Here is a 26,283-nt window from a genome sequence, read left to right on the forward strand (position 1 = left end):
CTGACTTGGGTTTAGTAGTAAGGAGCAGCAGCTAATGCAAAACCGTTAGCTTTGGGAACAGGACAACCTGGATTCTAAGCCCATTTTTGCCATCCTGTGATCTTCACAGGTTGTACGTAGCCCTCTCTGAGCCTTAGTTTCCTGAAATTCAGGTAGGTTTTGCTCAACCTTTGTTATTTCCCACCATGTTTAGACCAAGCACTCTCTGGCGCCTCCAAATTGAAGACAGCAGCTGCGGAACTGACGTAATGGGCTGAATCAGCCTCAGCCGCGAAATGCCGACTAATCACAGGCACTTCCGGCGGCCTAGACAAAAGGTTTGAAGTCCCTGGGACCGCACTTCCGGGTAATTAAGGCTACGCTTTAGACGCCAGGGCCAGCGAGTCGCAGCGAGTCGCCAGGGCCGGTGACTCGAGTGCCGCGACTGCGCATGCTCCCGCCCCGGCGCCCGGTGGCCACCTCTTTCCCGCGGGCGGGGCGGGACACTGAAGGGGGCGGTCGAGGACCCTGACTTGTCTCGCGGTTACTGGGCCGGCGCGAGCACGCGAGGCTCGGGGGCGGCACGGGGCGGGGTTTAGCCCGTGGTGGGCGCTGCGGGTGTTTCCAAGTCGTTGCTCCGCTCGCTGGGCTAAGGTCGTGTCGGGTGAGGAGGTCGCGCCGGAAGTGACTCTGGCCGTGGCGCTTCGGCGTAGTAAGCAGCCTGCGACAGAGTTTTGTTGTTTAGGGGGCGCGGCACCGCACCGCTCCCTTCACCTTGCAGCAGCCATGGCGAAAGGCAGAGTCGCCGAACGATCGCAGATGGGCGCTGACCACACGACCCCCGTGGGGGACGGGGCAGCGGGGACGCGGGGTCCCGCGGCGCCTGGCAGCAGAGACTACCAGAAGGGTGAGTGGGCCCGGGGAGCAGAGCTGGGGGTGGCCCGAGGCTTCTGTGTGTCGGGAGGGGAAAAGGACCCCCGCTATTTTCGGAGAGTTGCGGGGAAAGAGGGGGCCTGCTGGCGCCGCGGCGGGAGCAGAGACCGTGGGGGAGTTGGGCTTGGGCGCTCGCGCAGCACAAGGCCGGACGCCTAGTAGGTGCGTTGTAAATGCTGTTTGAGTAGAATTCACTTAAAAGAAGGGATGACACTGGCTTGTTGACGCTCAGGTAGATTGTAAGGTTGATGATAACGACGCTAGGCAGAGCTGGAAGGAGCTGTACTGTAGCATTCGTTGCGTTGTTTTTACAGATGAAGAAACTGAGGCCCAGGGTGGGTATATGACTTATAAAGTCATAAAGCCAGATCAATGAAGTAGTAGTTAGGAGCAAGGACTTAATACTTCCAGGTGGCAGTACACGTGGGTTTGAGTCCCTGCGCTACTGTTTACTTGTAACCTTGGACTCGGTAACTTTCAAAAAAAGCTCAGTGTCTGAACTGTGAAATGCGGATAATAATAATATCTACTTAATAGGTGGTGCGTGGGTTAAACGAAATAATTCACGTGAAAGATTTCGAGCAATGCTTGGATATGAAGTGGGGGGCTAAATAAATATTAGCAATTACTTCGTTACAGCTAAGGTCACTCATTCTAAAGTTTATTTCCCCACTACATCATCCTGACATTTCTCATGGCTTTATTTTTGGTTTTTGTTTTCTCTTTATTCCTACTGCCTCTATAATTGCAGAATCTCACGGCTTTAAATATTGTTTTAAGGAAAAAACTGTACGTAGAAACTAAATACTTTGATTCCGTGTTGGCCTGGAATTGTTCTTTAAATGATTTTAAAGCTCATAAACTTAAAGTGATCCTAACAAGTTTGTCTGTAGCTCACACAGGTGTGTTCCACCACCAGTGATGGCTAGGAGAACTTCTGAGAGTGTGTAGTAGAAAATGTTAATGTATTTTCAAATAATTTAAAATGTCTCCAACAGTCTAATTTGGCTCTGTCAGCCTTACGTATTTGGGTATTTTTCCATCTTATATACAGTGGATCTAGGTAACTTCATATAACTTCAAAAACTGAGAAATGAATCGTTGTTAATGTATAAATCAGCTCTGAATAAAAGAAAGATTGTTTTGAAGACTTTACTACTGAGGGTGACAATATTCCAAGGTCAGAGTTTCCTGAAAAAGTGTTTTCCAGATAGGGCATCCCTAAAAATTGACATCTCATTTGAGGTAGCAGCCAGTTGTATTATTCATGATTTTTGCCTAAAGCTATTTAAAAAATAAAACCTTGAAACTTCCAAAGTGCTCTTACTTTTTTATCTTATTTTATCATTACAACAAAACATTCAACACAATTATTCTTATGATGCTGTCCCATGACATCTATAGATCACAAATCTATAGGAAGACAGGGAAGAGATGTGAAGGTGTGCCTTCACTTCATGGTGAAGTAAGGCCTGTTTTTAGTGGCTTGAGACAGGGCCTCGCTGTGTCACCTATGCTGGAGTGCAGTGGCATGATCATAGCTTGCTGCAGCCTCAACTACCTGGGCTCATGCGATCTTCCCACCTCAGCCCTGTCAAGTAGCTGGGACTACAGGTGTGTGCCACCATGCCCAGCTAATTATTTTTTGTAGAGAAGGGGCCAGGGTGTCTTGAAGTCCTGGGCTCAAGTGTCTTCCTGCCTTGGCCTCCCCAAATGCTGGAATTACAGGCATGAGCCATTGTGCTTTGCCAAATAAGTAAGGTTTGGATAAGCAGAGAGAAGGGAAGGGTATTCCAGGCTAGGAGAAAGAGAGTAGTAGGGTTGAAGGTTAGTGTGAAACTTTTATGTGTGTAGGTAAGGAGATTAACTTGTCAGGAGCAGAGGGTTTCTGTTGGGTGGTAGTAGGCGACGAGGTTGGCCTGTTCAGGATGTGTCAGAATGTTCCTGTAAATTCCATGATACTTGGAAATGAATTTGTATTCTATTAAGTGACACATATATAACTTTGACAAATAAGTAGTTGTCATCATATGTATGTTTGAACTGTTTTGCATGCTATCTGCAATGTTTGGTACATTTAGTGGATTCCTTGCCATTACTCTGGCCTCTAGTCTCAGAGCTAAGCCTAGTAGACTGTGGACCACTTTGACTACTTGAGTAAGGCAGAGGTAACACGGAAAGTCTGATTTTTGCATGATGAAGATGAGAGAGCAGACAGGAGGTGAAACTAGTTAAGAAGCTCTTGAGAATGCATCAAGCCCAGGCAGCAGTGGAAAGGCTGGAGGACACACCTAAACATGTGGAATCCCAATGCCAGGCAGCCAGGGCCAAATCCATATCCACCCAACATTGGGTGCCCTGGAGGTTCCAGTCCTGCCCACTCACCACCTATCAACCCACCCTTTCCCCCAGACCCCTGTCCTCCTCCCCCAGGAGCTCCGCAAGGCAATTCAGCTTCCCCCCCCGCCAGGTTGGCCCCCTCATCCTGTGCCACAGCCAGGGTATCCAGGATGCCAATCCTCAGGTCCCTACCCTCCTCCATACCCACCGTCTGCTCCTGGAATGCCTCCTGTGAATCCCTTGGCTCCTGGCATGGTCGGACCAGCAGTGATAGTGGACAAGAAGATACAGAAGAAAATGAAGAAAGCTCATAAAAAGATGCACAAGCATAGCAAGCATTCCTCCTCCCTACAGCAGTGATTCTGACTGAATACAGGCCCTGGATCCTTCCCTCAAGTCTCACCAGTTCTGCTCTCCTATCAAGCTTCAGATGCCATGTTGTACTGGGGGAAAGTAGCCCTTGTGCTCCCCACCCCCTACCCCCGCCTGAGCTTCACCCTGCTGTTGAGCCCTGAGTGGCTAGGGAAAATGGGAAGAGAATTGCCATGGCCTGGCCATCTTGTTGTTGCTTGGATAGATCATATAGCTAATGAGTTTAGCAGGGGAGCTGTTTTTTGAAGATGATGAACTAAATGTTGAAGACAAGTTTGAGATCTGTAAAGTGTGATTTTTTACTTCTGCTTATAATACTTGTGATTGGGGAGGATTGTGGAAATTTAATTATGATGAAAAACCTCTATCTTTTTTGTAATGTTGGCATACTTGGGGAATTTAGTGGAAAGTACATTCCCCAGCAGGCCTTTTGTTGGTTGCACTAACTGCAAGGTTGCTGGGAAGTAGAGTCTGTTTGGTCGATGAGCTTTGACTGCCATTTTGGAACCTTACTTCTCCTCCTTAGCCCAGTATGCTATCTCAGGTCCTATTCTCGTTCTCCAGCTCTCAGTCCAAATAAAGTTATTTCTCCTGGTTAAAAAAAAAAAAAAAAAAAGGCTCTTAACCTAATCGGTTTGAAGGTGACTGGACCAGAGTATATAACTCTTTTTTGGTGGTGTTTGCCCCGACCTATGTATTTACTAGCAAGTTCTCCATTTTAACTTAAGAGAGCTGGACTATGTTTTTCAATATATAAGTCATGACCCTTGTGAGAGGTGTGAAATCAATTTGATGGATAATCAAAAATAAGCATTTTAAAAAAAATGGAATAGAAGAGAAAAAGTGCTTTGGGATTAAATGCTGTTTTTTTTTTTTAATCTTGAGTTATATAGATTTTGTGTATACTGGGTCATGTACATTACTTAGGCTGACATGGTGGCTCATGCCTGTAATCCCAGCACTTTGGGAGGCCGAGGCGGGCGGAACATGAGGTCAGGAGTTCAAGACCAGCCTGACTAACATGAAGAAGCCCTGACTTTACTAAAAATACAAAAATTAGCTGGGCATGGTGGCGCACACCTGTAATCCCAGCTACTTGGGAGGCTGAGGCAGAAGAATCACTTGAACCCAGGAGGTGGAGATTGCAGTGAGCTGAGAGAGCGCCACTGCACTCCAGCCTGGGTGATAGAGTGAGACTCCATCTCAAAAAAAAAAAAAAAATAATAATAATACATTACTTGGAACACAATCAAAAAAGATTGAAAAACACTGTCTCAAAGTTGATTTTATTGCTTCTAGAAGACAATATTGTTTTTTTGTTTTGTTTTGTTTTTTTGAGATGGAGTCTTGCTCTGTCGCCCAGGCTGGAGTGCAGTGGTGTGATCTCGGCTCACTGCAAGCTCTCCCTCCTGGGTTCACGCCATTCTCCTGCCTCAGCCTCCCGAGTAGCTGGGACTACGGGTGCCTGCCACCACGCCCAGCTAATTTTTTGTATTTTTAGTAGAGATGGGGTTTCACCATGTTAGCCAGGATGGTCTCGATCTCCTGACCTCGTGATCCGCCTGCCTCGGCCTCCCAAAGTGCTGGGATTACAGGTGTAAGCCACTGCGCCCGGCTGACAATATTGTTCTGACTTGGATAATCCAGATCCCTGGTCTAGATCCTGCCTTGCTATTTGTTCAGCAAATACTCCTCAAGTGTCTACTATGAGCAAAGTACTGGCTTACAGAAAGAAGGAAGCTCTGATTACTGTAGATGAAATCTAAGACTAGGCAGCTGAATATCAACCAAAGCATTAGTATGATTTGTTGATGTCAGTCTCAACCCAGGTATTATGTATCAGAATTTTTTTGGTCTACGACAGAAAACCCAGTGGAACCCTTGCTGAAAGGGAGCTTATTGGTCCATGTAAATAAATCAAGTGATGAGTAGGATTTGGTGGCATCAGGCTGGAGCCAGTTGCTCAGCATCTTCAGGATCAGATTTTTCTTTCTTTCTTTCTTTCTTTTTTTTTTTTTTTTGAGATGGAGTTTCACTCTTTTTGCCCAGGCTGGAGTGCAATGGTGCGATCTTGGCTCACCACAACCTCCACCTCCCAGATTCAAGCGATTCTCCTGCCTCAGCCTCCCCAGTAGCCGGGATTACAGGCACACGCCACCACGCCCAGCTAATTTTGTATTTTTAGTAGAGACGGGTTATCTCCCTGTTGGCCAGGCTGGTCTTGAACTCCTGACCTCCAGTGCTGGGATTATAGGTGTTAGCCACCACGCCTGGCCAGGATCAGGTTTTTCATAGCTTGATTGCTTATTTGATATCAGCTTAACCTTAAGTTTGGTTCCCCTTGAAGCTTCAGGTAAGCTAAATGCTTCCATGTTAATTTTGAGAATCTTTGTCCTAGTATTACGAATGAAGTCTTGCTATTCACTGATTAGATTGCCTCAGATCAGATGCTTTTCCCTGAACCTATCATTATTGTCAGTAGGCCATCAGAGTAACCTGATTGGCTCAGCCTGATTTATATTCTACATGTAGAAGAAAGAGTAGGAATAGAGCTAAATCAGTTTTCCCAATGACATGGATTTCTGTGATGGATCACTCAGTGATTTTTCTGTATTTGTGCTAAACCATCGTGATGTAGGAAGGAAGAAAGTGAATTTGTAGTACTGATTTTTGGTTAGATGGCTATAAGGAAAGAATAAGGATTTCAGTCAAAGGTGCTAGTTCAGATGGTACTTCTTGGAGTCCAGGCTGGCATGGAAGGAAGAGAATGAAGAGTCCAACAGAAGGGAGAAAATGAAGAAAAAGGCAAGGAATGGAATATTCTATTTAGCAAGGAATGGAATATTCTATTTAGCAAGTTCTCCATCTTAATGATTTATTGATTTAAAATGTCCAAGGTTGGCCAGGCACGGTGTCTTGCTCTGTTGCCCAGGCTGGAGTGCAGTGGCGTGATCTCAGCTCACTGCAACCCCCATCTCCCAGGTTCAAGTGATTCTCATGCCTCAGCCTTCCGAGTAGCTGGGATTACAGGCGCATACCACCACGCCCAACTGATTTTTGTATTTTTAGTAGAGGGTTTTGCCATGTTGGCCAGGGTGGTCTGGAACTCCTGACTTCAAGTGATCTGTCCACCTCGGCCTCCCAAAGTGCTGGGATTACATGTGTGAGCCACTGTGTCTGGCCTCTGTGTGTTTTTAAAAAATGATTTTAAGGCTGGGCGCGGTGGCTCACGCCTGTAATCCCAGCACTTTGGGAGGCCGAGGTGGGCGGATCACGAAGTCAGGAGATCGAGACCACGGTGAAACCCCGTCTCTACTAAAAATACAAAAAATTAGCCGGGAGAGGTGGCGAGTGCCTGTAGTCCCAGCTACTTGGGAGGCTGAGGCAGGAGAATGGCGTGAACCTGGGAGGCGGAGCTTGCAGTGAGCCGAGATTGCGCCACTGCCCTCCAACCTGGGTGACAGAGCGAGACTCGAAATAAAAAAAAAAAAAAAAAAAAGATTTTATTGGCTGGGACCAGCCTGACCAACATGGAGAAACCCCATCTTTACTAAAAATACAAAATTAGCCGGGCGTGGTGGTGCATGCCTGTAATCACAGCTACTTGGGAGGCTGAGGCAGGAGAATTGCTTGAACCTGGGAGGCGGAGGTTGTGGTAAGCCGAGATCAAGCCATTGCACTCCAGCTTGGGCAACAAGAGAAACTCCATCTCAAAAAAAAAAAAGATTTTATTTTATGATACTTTAGCTGTTTAAATTTATACTTGATATTAATACCATTTTCAATTATTTTTTTTAATAGTTTAAGACTATTGAATAAAGTTTATTTCTAACAATATTACAGTGGATTCTTGTGACCTTAAGAGACTTGTTGGCCTATAAGCTTATGTCCTCAGGATAAATGGATTTTTTTTCCTTCGTTCGTGGTGGGATCAAGTATATCTAGAAAACACTGAATACTGAAAACTAATGGACTAGATGACCGGTATGAGTCATTCCTAAGATCTCATAGACATAGGAATATTTTGTTTTGTAAAAGTAGTAAGAGAATTAAGGAGCTGTTCGAGGGACATTAAAGTTAAATTATTTTTCAGGATGGATTTATGCATATTAGAAGTAAAGGAAAGGTACTTATAAGAGGGAAAAATTGAATATGTTGGGTATATGGAGAAGAGAGAATTCAGAGAGCAAGATATAGAAGAAAGTGTGTTGACATTTAATGATAAGATGAAGAGAAAGGAGCAAGGGAAGATAATTTTGTGAACAAATCTTGAGGGAGAGATTGGGGTGCTCATTAAAGTAGGAGGCAGTATCATTGGTTGCAAGTAAAGGAAGGTAAAATCAAAGGCTTAAAGTGACTTGAAATAGCTCTTTTGGGGAGTGCTATAAAAGAATTACTGTTTGCCAGTGATATCCCTAATTGAAGTTAGAAAAACATGTTGAATGTCTTTTAGGCCAAGAGTGTGATTCTGGCTTTCTTTTTTTTTTTTGAGACGGAGTCTCGCTCTGTCGCCCAGGCTAGAGTGCGGTGGCGCCATCTCGGCTCACTGCAAGCTCCGCCTCCCGGGTTCATGCCGATCTCCTGCCTCAGCATCCTGAGTAGCTGGGACTATAGGCGCCCGCCACTGTGCCCGGCTAATTTTTTTTTTTGCATTTTTTTAGTAGAGACAGGGTTTCACCGTGTTAGCCAGGATGGTCTCGATCTCCTGACCTCGTGATCCACCCGCCTCAACCTCCCAAAGTGCTGGGATTACAGGCGTGAGCCGCTATGCCCGGCCAATTCTGGCTTTCTTTAACAGTACCTTTGGCCTGGGAGGAGGTTGGAAAAGCACATAATGGGGTAATTTAGACTGGGAATTAGTATGATGGAAGCTTTGGAGGTTACTAAATACAGAGTACTAGCTGGGCGTGGTGGCTCCCGCCTGTAATCCTAGCACTTTGGGAGGTTGAGGTGGGCGGATCACCTGAGGTCAGGTGTTCGAGACCAGCCTGGCCAACATGGTGAAACCCCGTCTCTACTAAAAATACAAAAATTATCTGGGCATGGTGGCGTGCGCCTGTAGTCCCAGCTACTTGGGAGGTTGAGGCAGCAAAATTGCTTGAACCCAGGAGGCGGAGGTTGTAGTGAGCCAAGATTACGCCACTGCACTCCAGCCTGGTGACAGAGTGAGACTCCATCTCAAAAAAAAAAAAAAAATTTAATTAATTAACCAGACACGGTCACAAACACCTGTGGTCCCAGCTAGTCAGGAGGCTGAGGCAGGAGGATTGAAGCTGAAGGCGTTCAACTCCCAGGAGTTGAAGGCTGCAGTGAGCTATGATTTCACCACTGCACTCCAGCGTGGGCAACAGAGTGAGACACCGTCTCATAAAAGTAAATAAATAATAAATAAATAAATGGGGTTTATATTTATAAACCAAAACAACATTTTTTATTCAATTGGATTTAGTACACCCTGATGTTTTTGCTACTTTTTGCTGATTATGCTTTCTTTTTTTGAAGAATATAACTTATGAGTGGAATATAACTTATTAGGAGGCCTCAAGATATGTATTGAATTAGATAATAACCAGAGCATAAATGTAATGGACAGTTAGGCATTTGTTATTACAAGATTCTGCAGAGACCTTTTCATGTTTGACCTACCTGAGATGTTTAATGTTTGTTTTTAATTCTCTGTGTTCCAAAATAGCATACATATCAATACGTCTGTGGGTTAATGAACTAGAGTATTAAGAGACAGGCATGCTTGGTTTATTGTTCCATCAGAAGGTACCTTTTGTACTATATTATGATCCTCTTCCTTCCTGCAGTAAATTTCAGAAGTAAGAGTTGAGCAAATCTCCTTTTTGAGATTAAGATGAAACATAACAAAGTTAGAATAATAGGGACTGGTTGGAGGCCGGGCGCGGTGGCTCACGCCTGTAATCCTAACACTTTGGGAGGCCAAAGTGGGTGGATCACCTGAGGTCAGGAGTTCAAGACCAGCCTGGCCAACAATGTGAAACTCCATTTCTACTAAAAATACAAAAATTATTCGGTCCTCGTGGCGGTGCCTGTAATCCCAGCTGAGGATTACAGGATAATCCAGAGGCTGAGATGGGAGAATGGCTTGAACTTGGGAGGCAGAGGTTGCAGTGAACTGAGATCCTGTAACTGCACTCCAGGCTGGGCGACAGAGGCTGGGCCACAGAGCAAGACTCCGTCTCAAAAAAGGAAAAAGAATAATAGGGACTAGTTGGGAAGTTAGATTGTTTAGATTACTGAAAGTAGGAAAAGATAATTTAGTTTTTCACATAACTAAAATTTTATAGAAAACTTGCTAAATTTAATGAATAGGTAAGAATAATTTATATTTAGTGTTATCAAAGCACTAACCTAAGCAATTCTTATTTCAACAGAAATTACAGGTTAATTATAAATAGATATTAAAATGCTTTGGAGACTGGGCACGTTCGCTCATGCCTATAATCCCTGCACTTTGGTAGGCTGAGGTGGGCAGATCACCTGAGGTCAGGATTTCAAGACCAGCCTGGCTAACATGGTGAAACCCCCATCTCTACTAAAAATATAAAAATTAGCTGAGTGTGGTAGTGCACGTCTGTAATCCCAGCTACTTGGGAGGCTGAGGCAAGGGAATCACTTGGACCAGCCTGGCCAATATGGTGAAACCCCGTCTCTACTAAAAATACAAAAAAAATTAGCCAGTGTGGTGGCACATGCCTGTAATCCCAGCTACTCGGGAGGCTGAGGCAGGAGAATTGCTTGAACCTGGGAGGTGGAGGTTGCAGTGAGCCGAGATCGTGCCACTGCAGTCCAGCCTGGGCAACAGAGCAAGACTCCTTCTCAGACAACAACAACAACAAAATGCTTTGGAAATACACTTCACATTATTTGATTCCTTTTAGAGATAAGGTCTCACTGTGTTGCCCAGACCGGAATCAAAGTTCTGTGCTCAAGTGATCCTCCTGAGTAAGCTTCTTGAGTAGTTGGGACTATAGGTGTACACCACCACCACTCTGGCTCAGGAATTTTTTTTAAAAAATAGTGCACCCTTCTTCTTTGGTCTTCTTACTTGTAAAAGTGGGCCAGATTTTAGCTTTTCAAACTTTAATGTGTGTGAAGATCACATGAGTATCATTAAAATGCAGATTTTTGCTTCAGTGGGAATCTGAATTTCCAGCAAGCTTCCTGATAATGCTGCTTCATGTAGTCTACCAAACATTCTTTGAATAGCATTCTTTGAATAGCAAGGAGCTAGTTGGTTTCTATTTCTCTATGTGTTCAACATAGAATTTAGTAATATCTAGTCAGGGCTCAGTGTTACATGCCTGTAGTGCCAGCTACTCAAGGGGCTGAAGTGGGAGGATTGCTGGAGCCCAGGAGTTCAAGTCCAGCCTGGGCAACATAGGGAGACCCTGTCTCTTGGGGGGGTAAAAAAATTAGCAAAATCTTACTAATTCCAATTGTTGTAGTGAGACAAGGTTTAAAAATGAAGCTCATCTTTTGTTTAGTGAAGACTTTTTGGTTGAAAGGAATAGACATCAGTTTAAACTAGAAAAAATAAAAAGGAGGATTGTTAAAACAAGAGAGAAATAATGCCGGGCGCTGTGGCTCATGCCTGTAATCCCAGCACTTGGGGAGGCCGTGGTGGGTGGATCTCAAGGTCAGGAGATAAGACCATCCTGGCTAACATGGTGAAACCCCGTCTCTACTAAAAATACAAAAAAAAAATTAGCCGGGCATCGTGGCAGGTGTCTGTAGTCCTAGCTACTCGGGAGGCTGAGGCAGGAGAATGGCGTGAACCCAGGAGGCGGAGGTTGCAGTGAGCCGAGATCGTGCCACTGCACTCCTGGGCAACTGAACAAGACTCCGTCTCAAGAAAAAAAAAAAAAAAAACGAGAAAAATAATATAAGAGAGAATCTCAACTGGCATTTATGAGCAAGAAATAGAGCTAGGCATCCGGGAAGTGGAACGTTAGAAATTGGCAAGTAGCTTAGCTGTATTTCCCAATTCTGCTTCTCTGGGTTTCTGTTCCAACCTTTCCTGTTTTCTGATACATGTCTTTGGCTTACCACTTTGGCTTACTGTGTCCTCCACCGTTTAACCTTTTAGCTCCAAGTCCCATTATCCCTTGACAACCAGTATCTCTTTTAGTTCAAATTATCAAGAGAAAATCTGGTCAGCCAGTAATGATTTGTTACTACTTGGGTCAGGTGTCCAACCCTGGGCCAGACAGTCTTCTGGGTTTGGGAGGGTAGAATGTTAGAATAGGGGCTACTGAGATTGGCCCCCTTATGGGACAGGGGAAGGGTGTTAATTCAAGGGAAGGGAGATGGGGCAGAGCAGCAATGACAGCTGTCTAATACACATTTATAAACTTTTATGAAGAAGGATTTGCTAAATTAGTAGAGTATAGGCAGTTCAATACTTTTAGGATACTTCATAAAAGCGTGTTTGAAAGCCACCTGTGCAATAGTTGAATCCATTCTAAGGAAACTAAGAATAATAAATCTGAATTATAGTATACATTTTTTTTAGGCTGGGGTGCAGTGGTGCGATCTCAGCTCACTGCAAGCTCCGCCTCCCAGGTTCACACCATTCTCCTGCCTCAGCCTCCCAAGTAGCTGGGACTACAGGTGCCCGCCACCACGCCCAGCTAATTTTTTGTATTTTTAGTAGAGATGGAGTTTCACCATGTTAGCCAGGATGGTCTTGATCTCCTGACCTTGTGATCCGCCCACCTCGGCCTCCCAAAGTGCTGGGATTACAGGCGTGGGCCATCATGTCCAGCCATATAGTATACATATTTTTAAATACTCTTGAGTATTATCAGTGTATACAAGGGTTAATGGTAAAATAAAAATTGAGTTACCCACTCCTACTTCTTCCCCAATGAGTGCGATATAAAGTTGTCCAGGCCTTCGCGCTATTGACCAGTTCCTGGCAAAACAGTCCCATACTTTCTTCTGCTTACTGCTTCCGGAATCTCATTCCATACTTTTATTGTTAATATAATTTTTTTTTTGAGACGGAGTCTCGCTCTGTTGTCCAGGCTGGAGTGCAGTGGTGCGATCTCAGCGCACTGCAAGCTCCGCCTCCAGGGTTCACACCATTCTCTTGCCTCAGCCTCCCGAGTAGCTGGGGACTACAGGTGCCTGCCACCACGCCCAGCTAATTTTTTGTGTTTTTAGTAGAGATGGGGTTTACCATGTTAGCCAGGATGGTCTCGATCTTCTGACCTCATGATCTGCCCGCCTCGGCCTCCCAAAGTGCTGGGATTACAGGCGTGAGCCACCACGCCTGGCCTTGTTCATATAATTTTTTAAGCTAATACTGAGATTACCCTTTGAGGGACTACAAATATTCTCCCATTGTTGGAGTTGCAGAGGTACCCAAAACGTTTGAGATTCAAGTTTATATTCCGATGCATTTGGTATAAAGAGAAAGTATAACATTTCTCCAGTTGCTTTTGTGAATATTTATGTTCTTAAAACAGTTGAAGTAATTGCCAAATTACCTCATTTTTCCAAAGGGGCCATTTTGTCTATGCTGTTAGCTCCCAGTATAGAAATATGAAATTGACAGTAGGTGATAAAATTTAGAGCATTTAGAACAATGTTCTTTTTTTCCCCTTTGGCTTATCAATAAGCCAATGCTACAGTCTGGTGTTCTGCTTTTTCATATTTCTCAAATTGATATATCCCCCCAAAGTAATATATCCAGTTAATAAACTTCAAGTACTGTACAGTGCTTAAATTTAATTAATTATTGTTATTATTTTTTTAGACGAAGTTTTGCTCTTGTTGCCCAGGCTGGAGTGTAATGGCTCTATCTCCACTCAACGCAACCTCTACCTCCCAAATTTAACCGATTCTCCTGCCTCATCCTCCCGAATAGCTGGGATTACAGGCATGTACCACCACACCCAGCTAATTTTGTATTTTTAGTAGAGACGGAGTTTCTCCATGTTGGTCAGGTTGGTCTTGAACTCCCAACCTCAAGTGATCTACCTGCCTCGGCTTCCCAAAGTGCTGGGATTACAGGCGTGAGTCACTGCGCCCGGCCCAGTGCTTAAATTTAATGTCACATTGTTTTAGGCAAAAGCACGCACCATTTTCTGGAAGGAAAGCATTTACAGAAATTACTTGCTGGCTTGTCTTCTTTTATATTTATCTTAATTATACCTTCTTTTTTCTTCCAGAAAAATCCTGGGCAGAAGCTGGATCAGCAAGAATGTCACTCCTTATATTGGTGTCCATTTTCTTATCTGCAGCTTTTGTTATGTTTTTGGTATATAAAAATTTTCCTCAGCTTAGTGAGTAAGTATACTGAGAGATAAACTGAAAATGTATAGTTATTTATAAGATGAAAGTGGATTAAGGCCAAGTGCAGTAGCTGACACCTATAATCTCAACACTTTGGGAGGCCGAGGTGGGTGGATTGGTTGAGTCCAGGAGTGCGAGACCAGCCTGGGCAACACGGCAAAACCCATGTGGAAATACATACATCTATATGTGTATGTGTGTATATGTATTTAATATATTTATATACACACACACACATATATATATACTTTTTTTTTTTTTTGAGACAGAGTCTCGCCCTGTCACCCAGGCTGGAATGCAGTGGCGTGATCTCAGCTCACTGTAAGCCTTGCCTCCCAGGTTCAAACAGTTCTCCTGCCTCAGCGTCTCGAGTAGCTGGGATTATAGGGGTGGGCCACCACACCCAGCTAATTTTTGTATTTTAGAGACGGGGTTTCACCATGTTGGCCAGGCTGGTCTTGAACTCCTGACCTCAGGTGATCCACCTGCTTCGGCCTCCCAAAGTGCTGGGATTATAGGCTTGAGCTACTGTGCCCAGCCTGGAAATATATTTTAGAAGGGCAAAATATCCCAGAGCTATTAAACCCTAGTAATACCACCCTGGTATAATCATAGATTATATGAAGGACTACTAAGATGTAGTTAGACTTTCAACCAGGGCCAGCCTGATGTGGTAATGGAGAACTAAGAAATGTGATTTCAAAGTATCAGGAAGGTCATGTTTTCTCCAAATTGCCTTCATTCACAATTCTTTTTTTTTTTTTTTTTTTTTTTCCTTCATTTGAGATAGTTTCACTCTGTCACCCAGGCTGGAGTAAGTGGTATTGATTTTGGCTTACTGTGGTCTCTGCCTCCTCTCCTGAGTTGAAGGATTTTTGTGCCTCAGTCCCCTGAGTAGTTGGGATTATAGGTGTGTGCCACCACAGCTGGCTGATTTTTGTATTTTTAGTAGAGATGGGGTTTTACCATGTTGGCCAGGCTGGTCCCAAACTCCTGGCCTCAAGTGATCTGCCCACCTTGGCCTCCCAAAGTACTAGGATTACAGGCGTTAGCCACTGTGCCCAGCCCACAATTTTTTTTTTTTTTGAGACTGCGTTTTGAGATTGTTGCGCAGGCTAGAGTGCAGTGGTGCCATCTCAGCTCACTGCAACCTCCACCTCCTGGGTTCAAGCGATTCTCCTGCCTCAGTCTCCCGAGTAGCTGGAATTACAGGTGTGCGCCACCACACCTGGCTAATTTTTGTATTTTTAGTAGAGATGTGGTTTTGCCATTTTGGCCAAGCTGGTCTTGAACTCCTGGCCTCATGTGATCTGCCCACCTTGACCTCCCAAAGTGCTGGGATTACAGGCATGAGCCACCGTGCCCAGCCTAGAGTCTTTTTCGTTTTATAAATTTCATAAGTAGGAACCTTTAGTTTACTGGGTATCTTATTGGACTTGAGAAAGAGGGGCTCATACCTCTTTTTTTTTTTTTTTTTGAGGCAGGGTCTTGCTCTGTTACCCAGGCTGAAGTGTAGTGGCACAATTACAGCTCACTGCAGCCTCAACCTCCTGGGCTGAAACGATCCCCTACCTCAGTTTCCCGAGTAGGTAGGAGTACAGGCGTGCACCACCATGCTCTGCTAGTTTTTTAATTTTTTGTAGAGACAGGGTGGGTGCTGGGATTACAGGTGTGAGCCACTGTTCCCAGCCATAGGTCAGTTAAATTTTTTTTATCATGTAAACAAATGAGGACTCATGCTTTTAGTCCTAGCACTTTGGGAGGATCACTTGAATCCAGGAGTTTGAGAACAGCCTGGGTCACATAGCGAGACCCCATCTGTACAAAAAACATTTATTTATTTATTTTTTTGAAACAGAGTCTCACTCTGTCGCCCTGGCTGGAGTGCAGTGGTGTGATGTTGGCTCACTGCAGCCCCCACCTCCCAGTTCAAGCGATTCTTCTGCCTCAGCCTCCCAAGTAGCTGGGACTGTAGATGTGTGTCACCATGCCTGGCTAATTTTTGTATTTTTAGTAGAGATGGAGTTTCACCGTGCTGCCCAGGCTGGTCTTGAACTCCTGACCTTGTGATCCACCCACCTTGGCCTCCCAAAGTGCTGGGATTACAGGCCTGAGCCACCACGCCCAGCCTATAAAAAATTTTAAAATTAGCAGAGTGGCCTGGCGCGGTGGCTCATGCCTGTAACCCCAGCACTTTGGGAGGCCGAGGTGGGCGGATCACCTGAGGTCAGGAGTTCGAGACCAGACTGGCTAACATGGAGAAACCCCATCTCTACTAAAAATAAAAAAATTAGCTGGGCGTGGTGGTGGGTGCCTGTAGTCCCAGCTCCTTGGGAGGCTGAGGAAGGAGAATGGCGTGAACCCGGGAGGCGGAGCTTGCAGTGAGCCGAGATCGCGCCGCTGCACTCCAACCTGGGTGACAGAGCAGGACTCTGTCTAAAAAAAAAAAAAAAAAAAAACAACTAGCAGAGCATAGTGGCATGTGCCTGCAGTCCCAGCTACTCAGTAGGCTGAGGTGGGAGGATCACTTGAACCGAGGAGATGGAGGTAATATTGAGCTATGATCGTGCCATTGCACTCCATCCAGCCTGGGTGACAGAGCATGGGAGCCTGCCTATAGAACAAACAAAAACCAGAAATGATCATAATATGCATGAAACACAAAGGTGATTATTCGAGGCTTTTCTAAGCAAGAAATCATTCAATTCCAAACAAAGTACGAAATATAGAGTAAAAGTAATGGAAAACTTGGCAGTTTTTTGTGGACTTTGATCTGTGATATTCAAGAAAGTGTTTGAACTGTGAATTTGTTACATTTTTACTTAATTTTCATTGTAAACTATTATTTAGTTTATCATCAGGATTACCCAAAATGATGTTAAATGTTTTTAATATACTAACATCAGTGGTTCTTTTTTCTTTCTTTTTTTTTTGAGACGGAGTCTCACTCTTGCCCAGGCTGGAGGCTCACTGCAGCCTCCGCCTCCCGGGTTCAAGTGATTCTCCTGCCCCAGCCTCCCGAGTAGCTGGGATTACAGGTGTGCACCACCATGCCCAGCTAATTTTTGTATTTTTAATAGAGATGGGGTTTCAACATGTTTGCCAGGCTGGTCTCGAACTCCTCACATCAGTCGATCTACCTGCCTCAGCTTCCCAAAGTGCTGGGATTACAGGCGTGAGCCACCACGTGCCTGGCCAGTGGTTCATTTCTTATATTGAAGTTAAAATTTGTTTCCATGTTGGAACAAATGCCTTTAACCCTTGGTTTGCGTCATCCAGAACCTTCATATATAAATTACCTGTCTCTGATTCTGCTGAGACATTAAAAAGAAAAAATTGCCTGTCTCATGAAATTATATTAAAGCATTAAAAAATAATTTATAGCCGGGCATGGTGGCTCACTCCTGTAATCCCAGCACGTTGGGAGGCCAAGGCGGGTGGATCACCTGAGGTCAGGAGTTTTGAGACCAGCCTGGCCAACGTGGTGAAACCCCGTGTCTACTAAAAATACAAAAATTAGCCAGGCATGGTGGGATGTGCCTGTAATCCCAGCTACTTGGGAGGCTGAGGCAGGAAACTCAGCTGAACCCAGGAGGTGGAGGTTGCACTGAGCCGAGATCATGCCAATGCACTCCAGCCTGGGCAACAGAGTGAGACTCTGTCAAAAAAAATAATAAAAATAAAATGAAGTTAATAATAATTTATAGGCCAGGTGCGGTGGCTCACTCCTGTAATCCCAGCACGTTGGGAGGCCGAGGCAGGAGGATTACTTGAGCACAGGAGTTTGAGACCAGCCTGGCAACATGGTGAAACTCCCTATCTACTAAAAGTACAAAAGTTAGCTGGGCATGGTGGTGCACGCCTGTGATCCCAGCTTCTCAGAAGGCTGAGGCAGGAGAATCGTTTGTACCTGGGACGCAGAGATTGCAGTGAACTGAGATTCCACCACTGCACTGCAGCCTGGGCAACAGAGCAAGACTCCATGTCTCAAAACAAAAGAAAAATTATAAACTTTTATACTTAAAAATTGCTAATTTAGACTTAACAGATCAAGGCATCAAATCATTTTGGATAAAATTTCATGTTGTGAACTTGACTTTGATATTATCTTCGCATAATTCTGTTCTAAAATTTTTCACTTTATTTCTTTAGAGAAGAAAGAGTGAATATGAAGGTTCCCAGAGATATGGATGATGCCAAGGCTCTAGGAAAAGTTTTATCCAAATACAAGGACACCTTTTATGTTCAAGTACTTGTAGCTTATTTTGCTACATATATTTTGTATCCTTTTAACTGAAAAAATGTTTTCTAATTTTGTTCAAGAAAAAGTGTAAAAGATCTGCTCTTCATTTATACATAACTATTTTCCTTTTAAAATTTGTTATTGCAGTGTAACAATATTAATTGAAAAATTAAAATGGAAAAAATTATCACTTTAATCCTATTTCCTGAACTAATTGTTCTGAATTAATATGTCTGAATTGTTCTGAATTAATATGTCTGAATATTTATTACAAGTTCTTTTGTATTCTGCTTTTTTCACTTATCAAACATTTTCCTTTACTGCATATTATTAAGATGTTTATTTTATGGGTTTGATTTATCATTGTGTTCATTAACTGATGATACTAGTTTATATAATTATTTTGAATTACTAGTCACCATAGTATTTTTATAATTGTTCTCTTAGGTTTGGAGGTATAATTTGTTATTAATTTTTATAGATATGTATTATGAATCTCCTTTGTTCATGTTTTTTTCTTGCATTGTTTCTTTTGTAAAAATTCTTGAGATACTTATTCAAAGGAATGAATGTTTTACAATTTTTGATGTATATTTTATAGAAGTATATTACATTTTAACTAGTCAGGAAAATAGCTTTATTTCAAACTGCTTATGCTGTGGGTGCTTAATTTTGCAAATTGCAGAGTTTAATTTTCATTTCTGATTTGTTAATATCTTTTATTCTTATCCAAGCTGTTTTCCACATCTTCTCGGTTAATGAAAGACGTAATTTACCTCTTGATGTTGTAAAAGTAATCATCTCTTTTAAACCAACTTTTTTTTTTTTTTTTTTTGAGATGAAGTTTCGCTCTTGTCACACAGGCTGCCACAATCTCCGGTCACTGCAACCTCCACCTCCTAGGTTCAAGCGATTCTCCAGTCTCAGCCTCCCAAGTAGCTGGGATTACAGGCGCCTGTCGCCATGCTTGGCTAATTTTTGTATTTTCAGTAGAGACGGGGTTTCACCATGTTGGCCAGGGTCGTCTCGAACCCCTGACCTCAGATGATCTGCCTATCTCAGCCTCCCAAAGTGCTGGGATTACAGGTGAGAGCCACTGCGCCTGGCTTTTTTTTTTTTTTTTTTTTTTTTTTTTGAGACAGGTTCTCCCCCTGTCACCCAGGCTGGAGTGCAGTGGCATGATCATGGCTCACTGCAGCCTCAGCCTCCTGGGCTCAAGTGATCCTCCCACCTCAGCCTCCCGAGTAGCTGGAACCACAGGCACAGCCAGTTAATTTTTTGATTTTTTTGTAGAAGCCAGGTTTTTCTATGTTGTCTGGGCTGGTGTTGAACTCCTGAGCTCCTCAGCCTCCCAAAGTGCTGGGATTTCAGTCATGAGCCGCCACGACTGACAACACTGGGATATTATATAGCTATTTAAGAAGAATCAGAAGTAGCCAGGTATGGTGGCTCATGCCTGTAATACCAGCACTTTGGGAGGCCGAGGCGGGTGAATCACGTGAGGTCAGGAGTTCAGACCAGCCTGGCCAACATAGTGAAACGCCATCTCTACTAAAAATACAAAAATTAGCTGCGCGTGGTGATGCGCGACTGTAATCCCAACTACTCAGGAGGCTGAGGCAGGAGGATCACCCAAACCCAGGAGGTGGAGGTTGCAGTGAGCCGAGATCGTGCCACTGCACTCCGGCCTTGGTGACAGAGCAAGATTCCATCCCCAAAAAATAAAAATAACAAAAATAAAAAGAATCAGAAGTATCCATATGTTGTTGAGGTATTAACTCACAATATACAGATAAGTGAAAGAACAAAGGGCAAAATAGTAAACAGATATGCTGTGTTTTATCTAAGAAGGGGATAATATGAGTACACTCATATACATAAGTATCTTATATTTTTCTAAAAAAACTAACTGGCCGAGTGTAGTGGCTCATTCCTGTAATCCCAGCACTTTGGGAGGCTTAAGTAGGAGGATTGCTTGAGGCCAGCGGTTTGAGACTGGCTTGGGCAATGTAGCTAGACCCTGTTTCTACGAGAAATACAAAAATTAGCCGGGTGTCTTGGTACATGCCTGTAGTCCTAGCTACTTGGGAGGCTGAGGTGGGAAGATCACCTGAGCCCAGGGAGGTTGAGGCTACAGCGAAGCATTTAGCCTCTGCACTCCAGCCTAGGTAACAGAGTGAGACTGTATCTCAAATAAATAAACCAGTAAAAATGTTTACCTGTAAGGAGAGAGAGAAAATGGTAGGACTGAAACTTTTCTTAGCATAGGTTTGACTTTAGAACCAAGTAAATGTTTTACATAATTACAAAATCAAAATGAAAAAAGAGAATAGCAGGAAGCTTAAGAATCAAAAGCAACCTCACACTCATTAGGATGGCTACTATGAAACAAAATAACAAGTGTTGGCAAGGATGTGGAGAAATTGGAACCCTTGAGCACTGTTGGTGGGAATGCAAAATGATGCAGCTACTATGGAAAATAGTATGGCAGTTCCTCAAAAATTAAGAATAGTATTATCAGGGCCGGGTGTGGTGGCTCACACCTGTAATCCCAGCACTTTGGGAGACCGAGGTAGGCTAATCACCTGAGGATGGGAGTTCAAGACCAGCATGACCAACATGAAGAAATCCCGTCTCTTCATGTATTTTTTTGTAGCGATGGGATTTCATCATGTTGCCCAGGCTGGTCTCGAACTGGAACTCCTGGGCTCAAGTGATCCTCCCACCTCAGCCTCCCAAGGTGCTGAGATTACAGGCGTGAGTCACCAGGCCTAGCCAAAAATCTTAAAACTGTTTTTAATAATCATATTGTTAGTAATAATGTTGTAAAATATTTAAATATGTGGAAACGTTTTAGATTATTAATACTAATGCATAGTATATATTTTATACATTTACTTTAAAATATGTTTCATAGTATATAAAGCACAAATAGGCAACTATGTTGGTGTTACCGAGAACCAAGATTTTTCAGTGTAAGAGAAGAGAAATCTAAACAAAGTTAAGCTCAAGTCACATTCCCATGCAAAAGTAAGCATAGTTTTGACTACTAGTATAAGATAAAGGATAGAACATAAACTACCCTAAGTATCCAATAGGCAAAAATCAGTAAATGGTAAATTCTACAAATGATCTGGTTTCTTCAGTAAATTGAAAGAAAGAAAAAATAAATAAAGACCTTATGCTTAAGTGATCCTTTGAGCAAATACTTTGTGTGGATTTTTAGATTCTGATCAGACTAGTCTTTAGGACAATAAGGAATTATAGTTAATTTCTTGAAGTCTGACAATGGTATTATATTTATGTTAAAAAGAAAAGGAGGCCAGGCACGGTGGCTCACACCTATAATCCCAGTACTTTGGGAGGCGGAGGCAGGTGGATCACGAGGTCGGGAGTTCAAGACCAACCTGACCAAGATGGTGAAACCCTGTCTCTACTAAAAATACAAAAATTAGCCAGTTGTGGTGGCAGGTGCCTGTGATCCCAACTACTCGGGAGGCTGAGGCAGAGAATTGCTTGAACCCGGGATGCGGAGATTGCAGTGAGCTGAGATCACGCCACTGCCCTCCAGCCTGGGCGACAGAGCGAGACTCCTACCTCAAAAACGAAAGGAAAAAAAAAGGAATTGGCTGGGCATGGTGGCCACACCTGTAATCCCAGCACTTTGGGAGGCCAAGCAGGGTGGATCACGAGGTCGGGAGATAGAGACTATCCTGGCCAACATGGTGAAACCTGTCTGTACTAAAAATAAAATTAGCTGGGCGCGATGGTGCACGCTTATAATCCGAGCTACTAGGGAGGCTGAGGCAGGAGAATCGCTTGAACCTGGGAGGCAGGGGTTGCAGTGAGCCGAGATCATGCCACTGCACTCCAGCCTGGCGACAGAACGAGACTCAGTCTCAAACAAAAAAAGAATTTATTTTTATTATTATTATTATTTTTTGAGACGGCGTCTCACTGTGTTTCCCAGGCTGGAGTGCAGCGACGCGATCTCGGCCCACTGCAACCTCCGCTGCCCAAGTTCAAGCAATTCTCCTGCTTCAGCTTCTGGAGTAGCTGAGATTACAGGCACCTGCCACTGCGCACAGCTAATTTTTTGTATTCTTTGAACTCCTGACCTCGTGATCCACCTGCCTCAGCCTCCCAAAGTGCTGGGATTACAGGTGTAAGCCACTGCGCCTGGCAGAAAAGGAATTATTTTAATGATATTAAAATATTCGGACATTGAAAAATGTGGTGTTTTAATTTTTATTTATTTTATTGATTTATTTATTTTTTGAGACAGAGTCTCGCTCTTGTTGCCCAGGTTGGAGTGCAGTGGCGCGATCTGGGCTCGCTACAACCTCTGCTTCCTGTGCTCAAGTGATTCTCCTGTCTCAGCCTCCCGAGCAGCTGGGACTATAGGCACATGCCACCATGCCTGGCTAATTTTTTTTTTTTTTTTTGAGACGGAGTCTTGCTCTGTCACCCAGACTGGAGTACAGTGGCGTGATCTTGGCTCACTGCAAGCGCCGCCTCCTGGGTTCATGCCATTCTCCTGCCTCAGCCTCCCGAGTAGCTGGGACTACAGATGCCCGCCACCATGCCCAGCTAATTTTTTTTATTTTTTTGGTGGAGATGGGGTTTCACCGTGTTAGCCAGGATGGTCTCGATCTCCTGACCTCGTGATCCGCCCGCCTCAGCCTCCCGAAGTGCTGGGATTACAGGCGTGAGCCACCGTGCCCGGCCTAATTTTTGTATTTTTAGGAGAGACGGCGTTTTACCATATTGGTCGTCTGGTCTGAAACTCCTGACCTCAGGTGACCCACCCGCCTCGGCCTCCCAAAGTGCTGGGATTACAGGCATAAGCCACTGCACCTGGTCTTTGTTTATTTATTTATGAGATGGAGTCTCACTCTGTTACCCAGGCTGGAGTGCAATGGCACAATCTCGGCTTACCACAACCTCTGCCTCCTGGGTTCAAGCGATTCTCCTGCCTCAACCTCCCAAGTAGCTGGGACTACAGGCATGCACCACCACGCCCAGCTAATTTTTGTATTTTTAGTAGAGACGTGGTTTCACTATGCTGGGCAGGCTGGTCTCGAACTCCTGACCTCATGATCCACCTGCCTTGGCCTCCCAAAGTGTTGGGATTACAGGTATGAGCCACCGCACCCAGCCTTATTTTTATTTTTATTTTTTTTTTGAAACAGAGTCTCACTCTGTTTCCCAGGCCAGAGGTCAGTGGCATGATCTCGGCTCACTACAACTTCTGCTCTCTGGGTTTAAGTGATTCTTGTATCCCAGTCTCCTGAGTACCTGGCATTACAGGCATGAGCCAGTGTGCCTGGCCAATTTTTGTATTTTTATTAAAGACAGGGTTTCATCATGTTGGCCAGGCTGTTCTTCAACTCCTAGTCTCAAATGATCCACCCTCAGCTGCCTAAAGTATTGGGATTACAGGTGGGAGCCACCGTGCCCAGCCTGAACTATGTTAATATAGGGCATCATAACACTAGTTTCTCTACTTCGTTTTTTTTTCCCCCAATTTCAGCTGTAATTTTAGGTTTCCTTTTCAGAGAAGTAGGAATTGCACCAAATTTTGGGGAAAGAAAAAATACAGTTGCATTAAACAGTAACAACAAAAACAACAAAATACTTCCCTGGAACTTGTCCTCATTTATTTCTGCTTCTCTCAATTTCCTCAAGGGAAAATTTCCATTTATCTCCTCTCCTTTCATCCTTTGGAGTCTTGCTTTCTTTTTTTTTTTCTTTTTTTTTTTAATTATTATACTTTAAGTTCTGGGGTACATGTGCACAGCGTGCAGGTTTGTTACATAGGTATACGTGTGCCACGTTGGTTTGCTGCACCCATCAACTTGTCATTTACATTGAGTATTTCTACATTTATATATGTGTGAAACTATCCATAATATGATGTTTTGTTTTGTTTTGTTTTTGAGATGGAGTCTCGCTCTGTTGCCAGGCTGGCATGCAGCGGCGAGATCTCGGCTCACTGCAATCTCCTGCCTTCCGGGTTCAAGCGATTCCCCTGCCTCAGCTTCCCGAGTAGCTGGGACTACAGGCGCCCACCACCACGCCCGGCTAATTTTTTGTATTTTAGTAGAGACAGGGTTTCACCATGTTGGCCAGGATGGTCTCAATCTCCTGACTTTGTGATCCACCTGCCTCGGACTCCCTAAGTGCTGGAATTACAGGCATGCGCCACCCCACCTGGCCCATATAGTACAGTCTTAACCCAAAAAGTGTGTGTGTGTGTGTGTGTGTGTGTGTGTGTGTGTGTTTTGTTTTTGATGGAGACATGTAGGAGACAGGTGGAAAATTTGAGGCTGATGAACCAAAGAGAATTTCGAGTTTTTAGGACTATATGTGGTTGATACTTGAAGCCATGGAAATTGCCAAATTTATCAAAGAAAAGGGATTATGTGGCTAACAGAATGTTAGAGAAATTTCAGATTTGAGGGCAAAGAGAAAAATGTAGAGAAGAAATTACCTGTAATGTAGAAGAAAAAGTACAGTTCACTGAAGCCATGTTCCATGCAGGATGAATTCTAATGCTATGCGAGGATCACTGAAAGGTGACTATTGAGAAAAAGTTATTATTGAGTATGAGGAAGTTTCAATAGCATAGTGGAATAGTAAAGCAGGTCACAGGGAACAAGGAGAGAATCTCCTCTGAGGAAGTGAAGATGAGCAGTAGCTGGATAGGATACCCTGGTTGAGGTTGTTTTTTAAGTTATAGGCAACTGAGTAGTTTTCTAGAGGAGGCATCCTATGAAAGAGAACAGAGTTGAAGGTGAAAAAGCCCAGGAGGAAGGAGGAGTAGATTGAAATGAGAACATGAGTAAAATGGGAACTAGAGAAAAAGGAATAGTTAATGAGTGAAGATAGATGGAGAGATGTTGAGGGAATTCACTTTGACTTGTGAGTAAATCGTATTAGAGGGGAAAAAGGTTCAGATCCAAACTGGGAACGACAGGAAAGTAAAAAAAAATTCTATTTTGAAAACAAGATTTGTGGCTCGGGTGTAGTCGCTCATATCTGTAACCTCAACACTTCGGGAGTCCAATGTGGGAGGATCGTTTGAGCCCACGAGTTCAAGACTAGCCTGGGCAACTCAGCCAGACCTCATCTCTACAAATAATAAAAATTGGTGTGGTGACACGTCTGTGATCCCAGCTACTTGCGAGGCTGAAGTGGCACAATTGGTTGAGCTTGGGCATTTGAGGCTGCAGTGAACCATGAGTGTGCCACTGCGTTCCAGCCTGGGTGACAAAGCAAGACCCCTTCTCAAATAAGATTTGTGACTTTTACTATATTTTGTAATTTCTATTCTTATTTTTGTTATTTTCTTTTATTCTCTTCTAGTTCCTGTTCCTTTAAAATGAGTAGTGAATTTAGGTAAACCCTCATAGTAAAATTAGAAATAATTGTATGTACATGATTTCCCTGAAACCATTTGGGAGTAAAATAAAATGTATTAGAGAAGCACTAAAAGATTACGGAAGACCTTTTCTTTTTTCTTTTGTTTCTCCCCCAAAGTGCCTGGTTTCTCTCTATCTAGAACGTATGGATTTTTGTCTTGGAAACCTTTTAGTAGCACACACTTACTAGTATTTATGATACTGTTTAGTAAATGGTCAACTTAGAAGCTAAACCTTTGGATATAATCTCATTATATGATAATTTTTGTATTTATACTTTTTTCCTGAAATGTTACATTTGTCTTTTAAAATTCTACTTAATTATGTTCTAATCCTTAACTTAAAAGTTACCAGCTTGCAAACATTTGCTATTCCAGGCTCTATATTTCTCAGTATACTCTCAGGGTTTCTTTATCCCTTTCCACTAGCCTTATTTCTTGTTTGTTTGGTAAGTATGAAAAAATAAAATTGGGAGACTGAAAAAAAAAAACAAAAACAATAGAATGATGAGGATGATGATGATACTTTAATCCCACTAGTCTATGTAAGCATAAACTCATTAGTTGAAGAGGAATTAATGTTAAAGTCCCTCCACAAGGAGGTGTTATAATGTTTTTCCCCCAGAACAGACCAATTATAGACTTAGTTGCATTTATAAGCTAT

At 43.5% G+C, this 26,283-nt stretch overlaps 1 protein-coding gene across 5 annotated transcripts in view; it reads left to right on the forward strand.

Annotated features, from left to right (window-relative positions):
- Positions 1 to 290: 290 nt before the first annotated feature.
- The window catches only part of TMEM41B (transmembrane protein 41B), a 33,567-nt gene continuing 7,574 nt past the window's right edge, over positions 291 to 26,283 (forward strand). For 2 of the 5 annotated variants that reach the window (XR_008492320.2, XM_054438372.2), the window contains exons 1-4: positions 291 to 886; positions 13,830 to 13,947; positions 18,106 to 18,234; positions 25,975 to 26,068. Coding sequence is in view for 2 of the 5 variants with exons in the window: in XM_054438372.2 (XP_054294347.1) it covers positions 766 to 886; positions 13,830 to 13,947; positions 18,106 to 18,234; positions 25,975 to 26,068 (462 nt within the window). In the remaining 3 variants the exon portion in view is untranslated. Of the gene's footprint in view, positions 887 to 13,419; positions 13,538 to 13,829; positions 13,948 to 18,105; positions 18,652 to 19,847; positions 25,942 to 25,967; positions 26,069 to 26,283 lie in introns of those variants that run through there. The other 3 variants (XR_010127696.1, XM_054438374.2, XR_008492319.2) reach the window with 3 other exon arrangements.

Source organism: Pongo pygmaeus, chromosome 9 (genome assembly GCF_028885625.2).
Source record: "Pongo pygmaeus isolate AG05252 chromosome 9, NHGRI_mPonPyg2-v2.0_pri, whole genome shotgun sequence".
Lineage (NCBI taxonomy): Eukaryota > Metazoa > Chordata > Mammalia > Primates > Hominidae > Pongo > Pongo pygmaeus.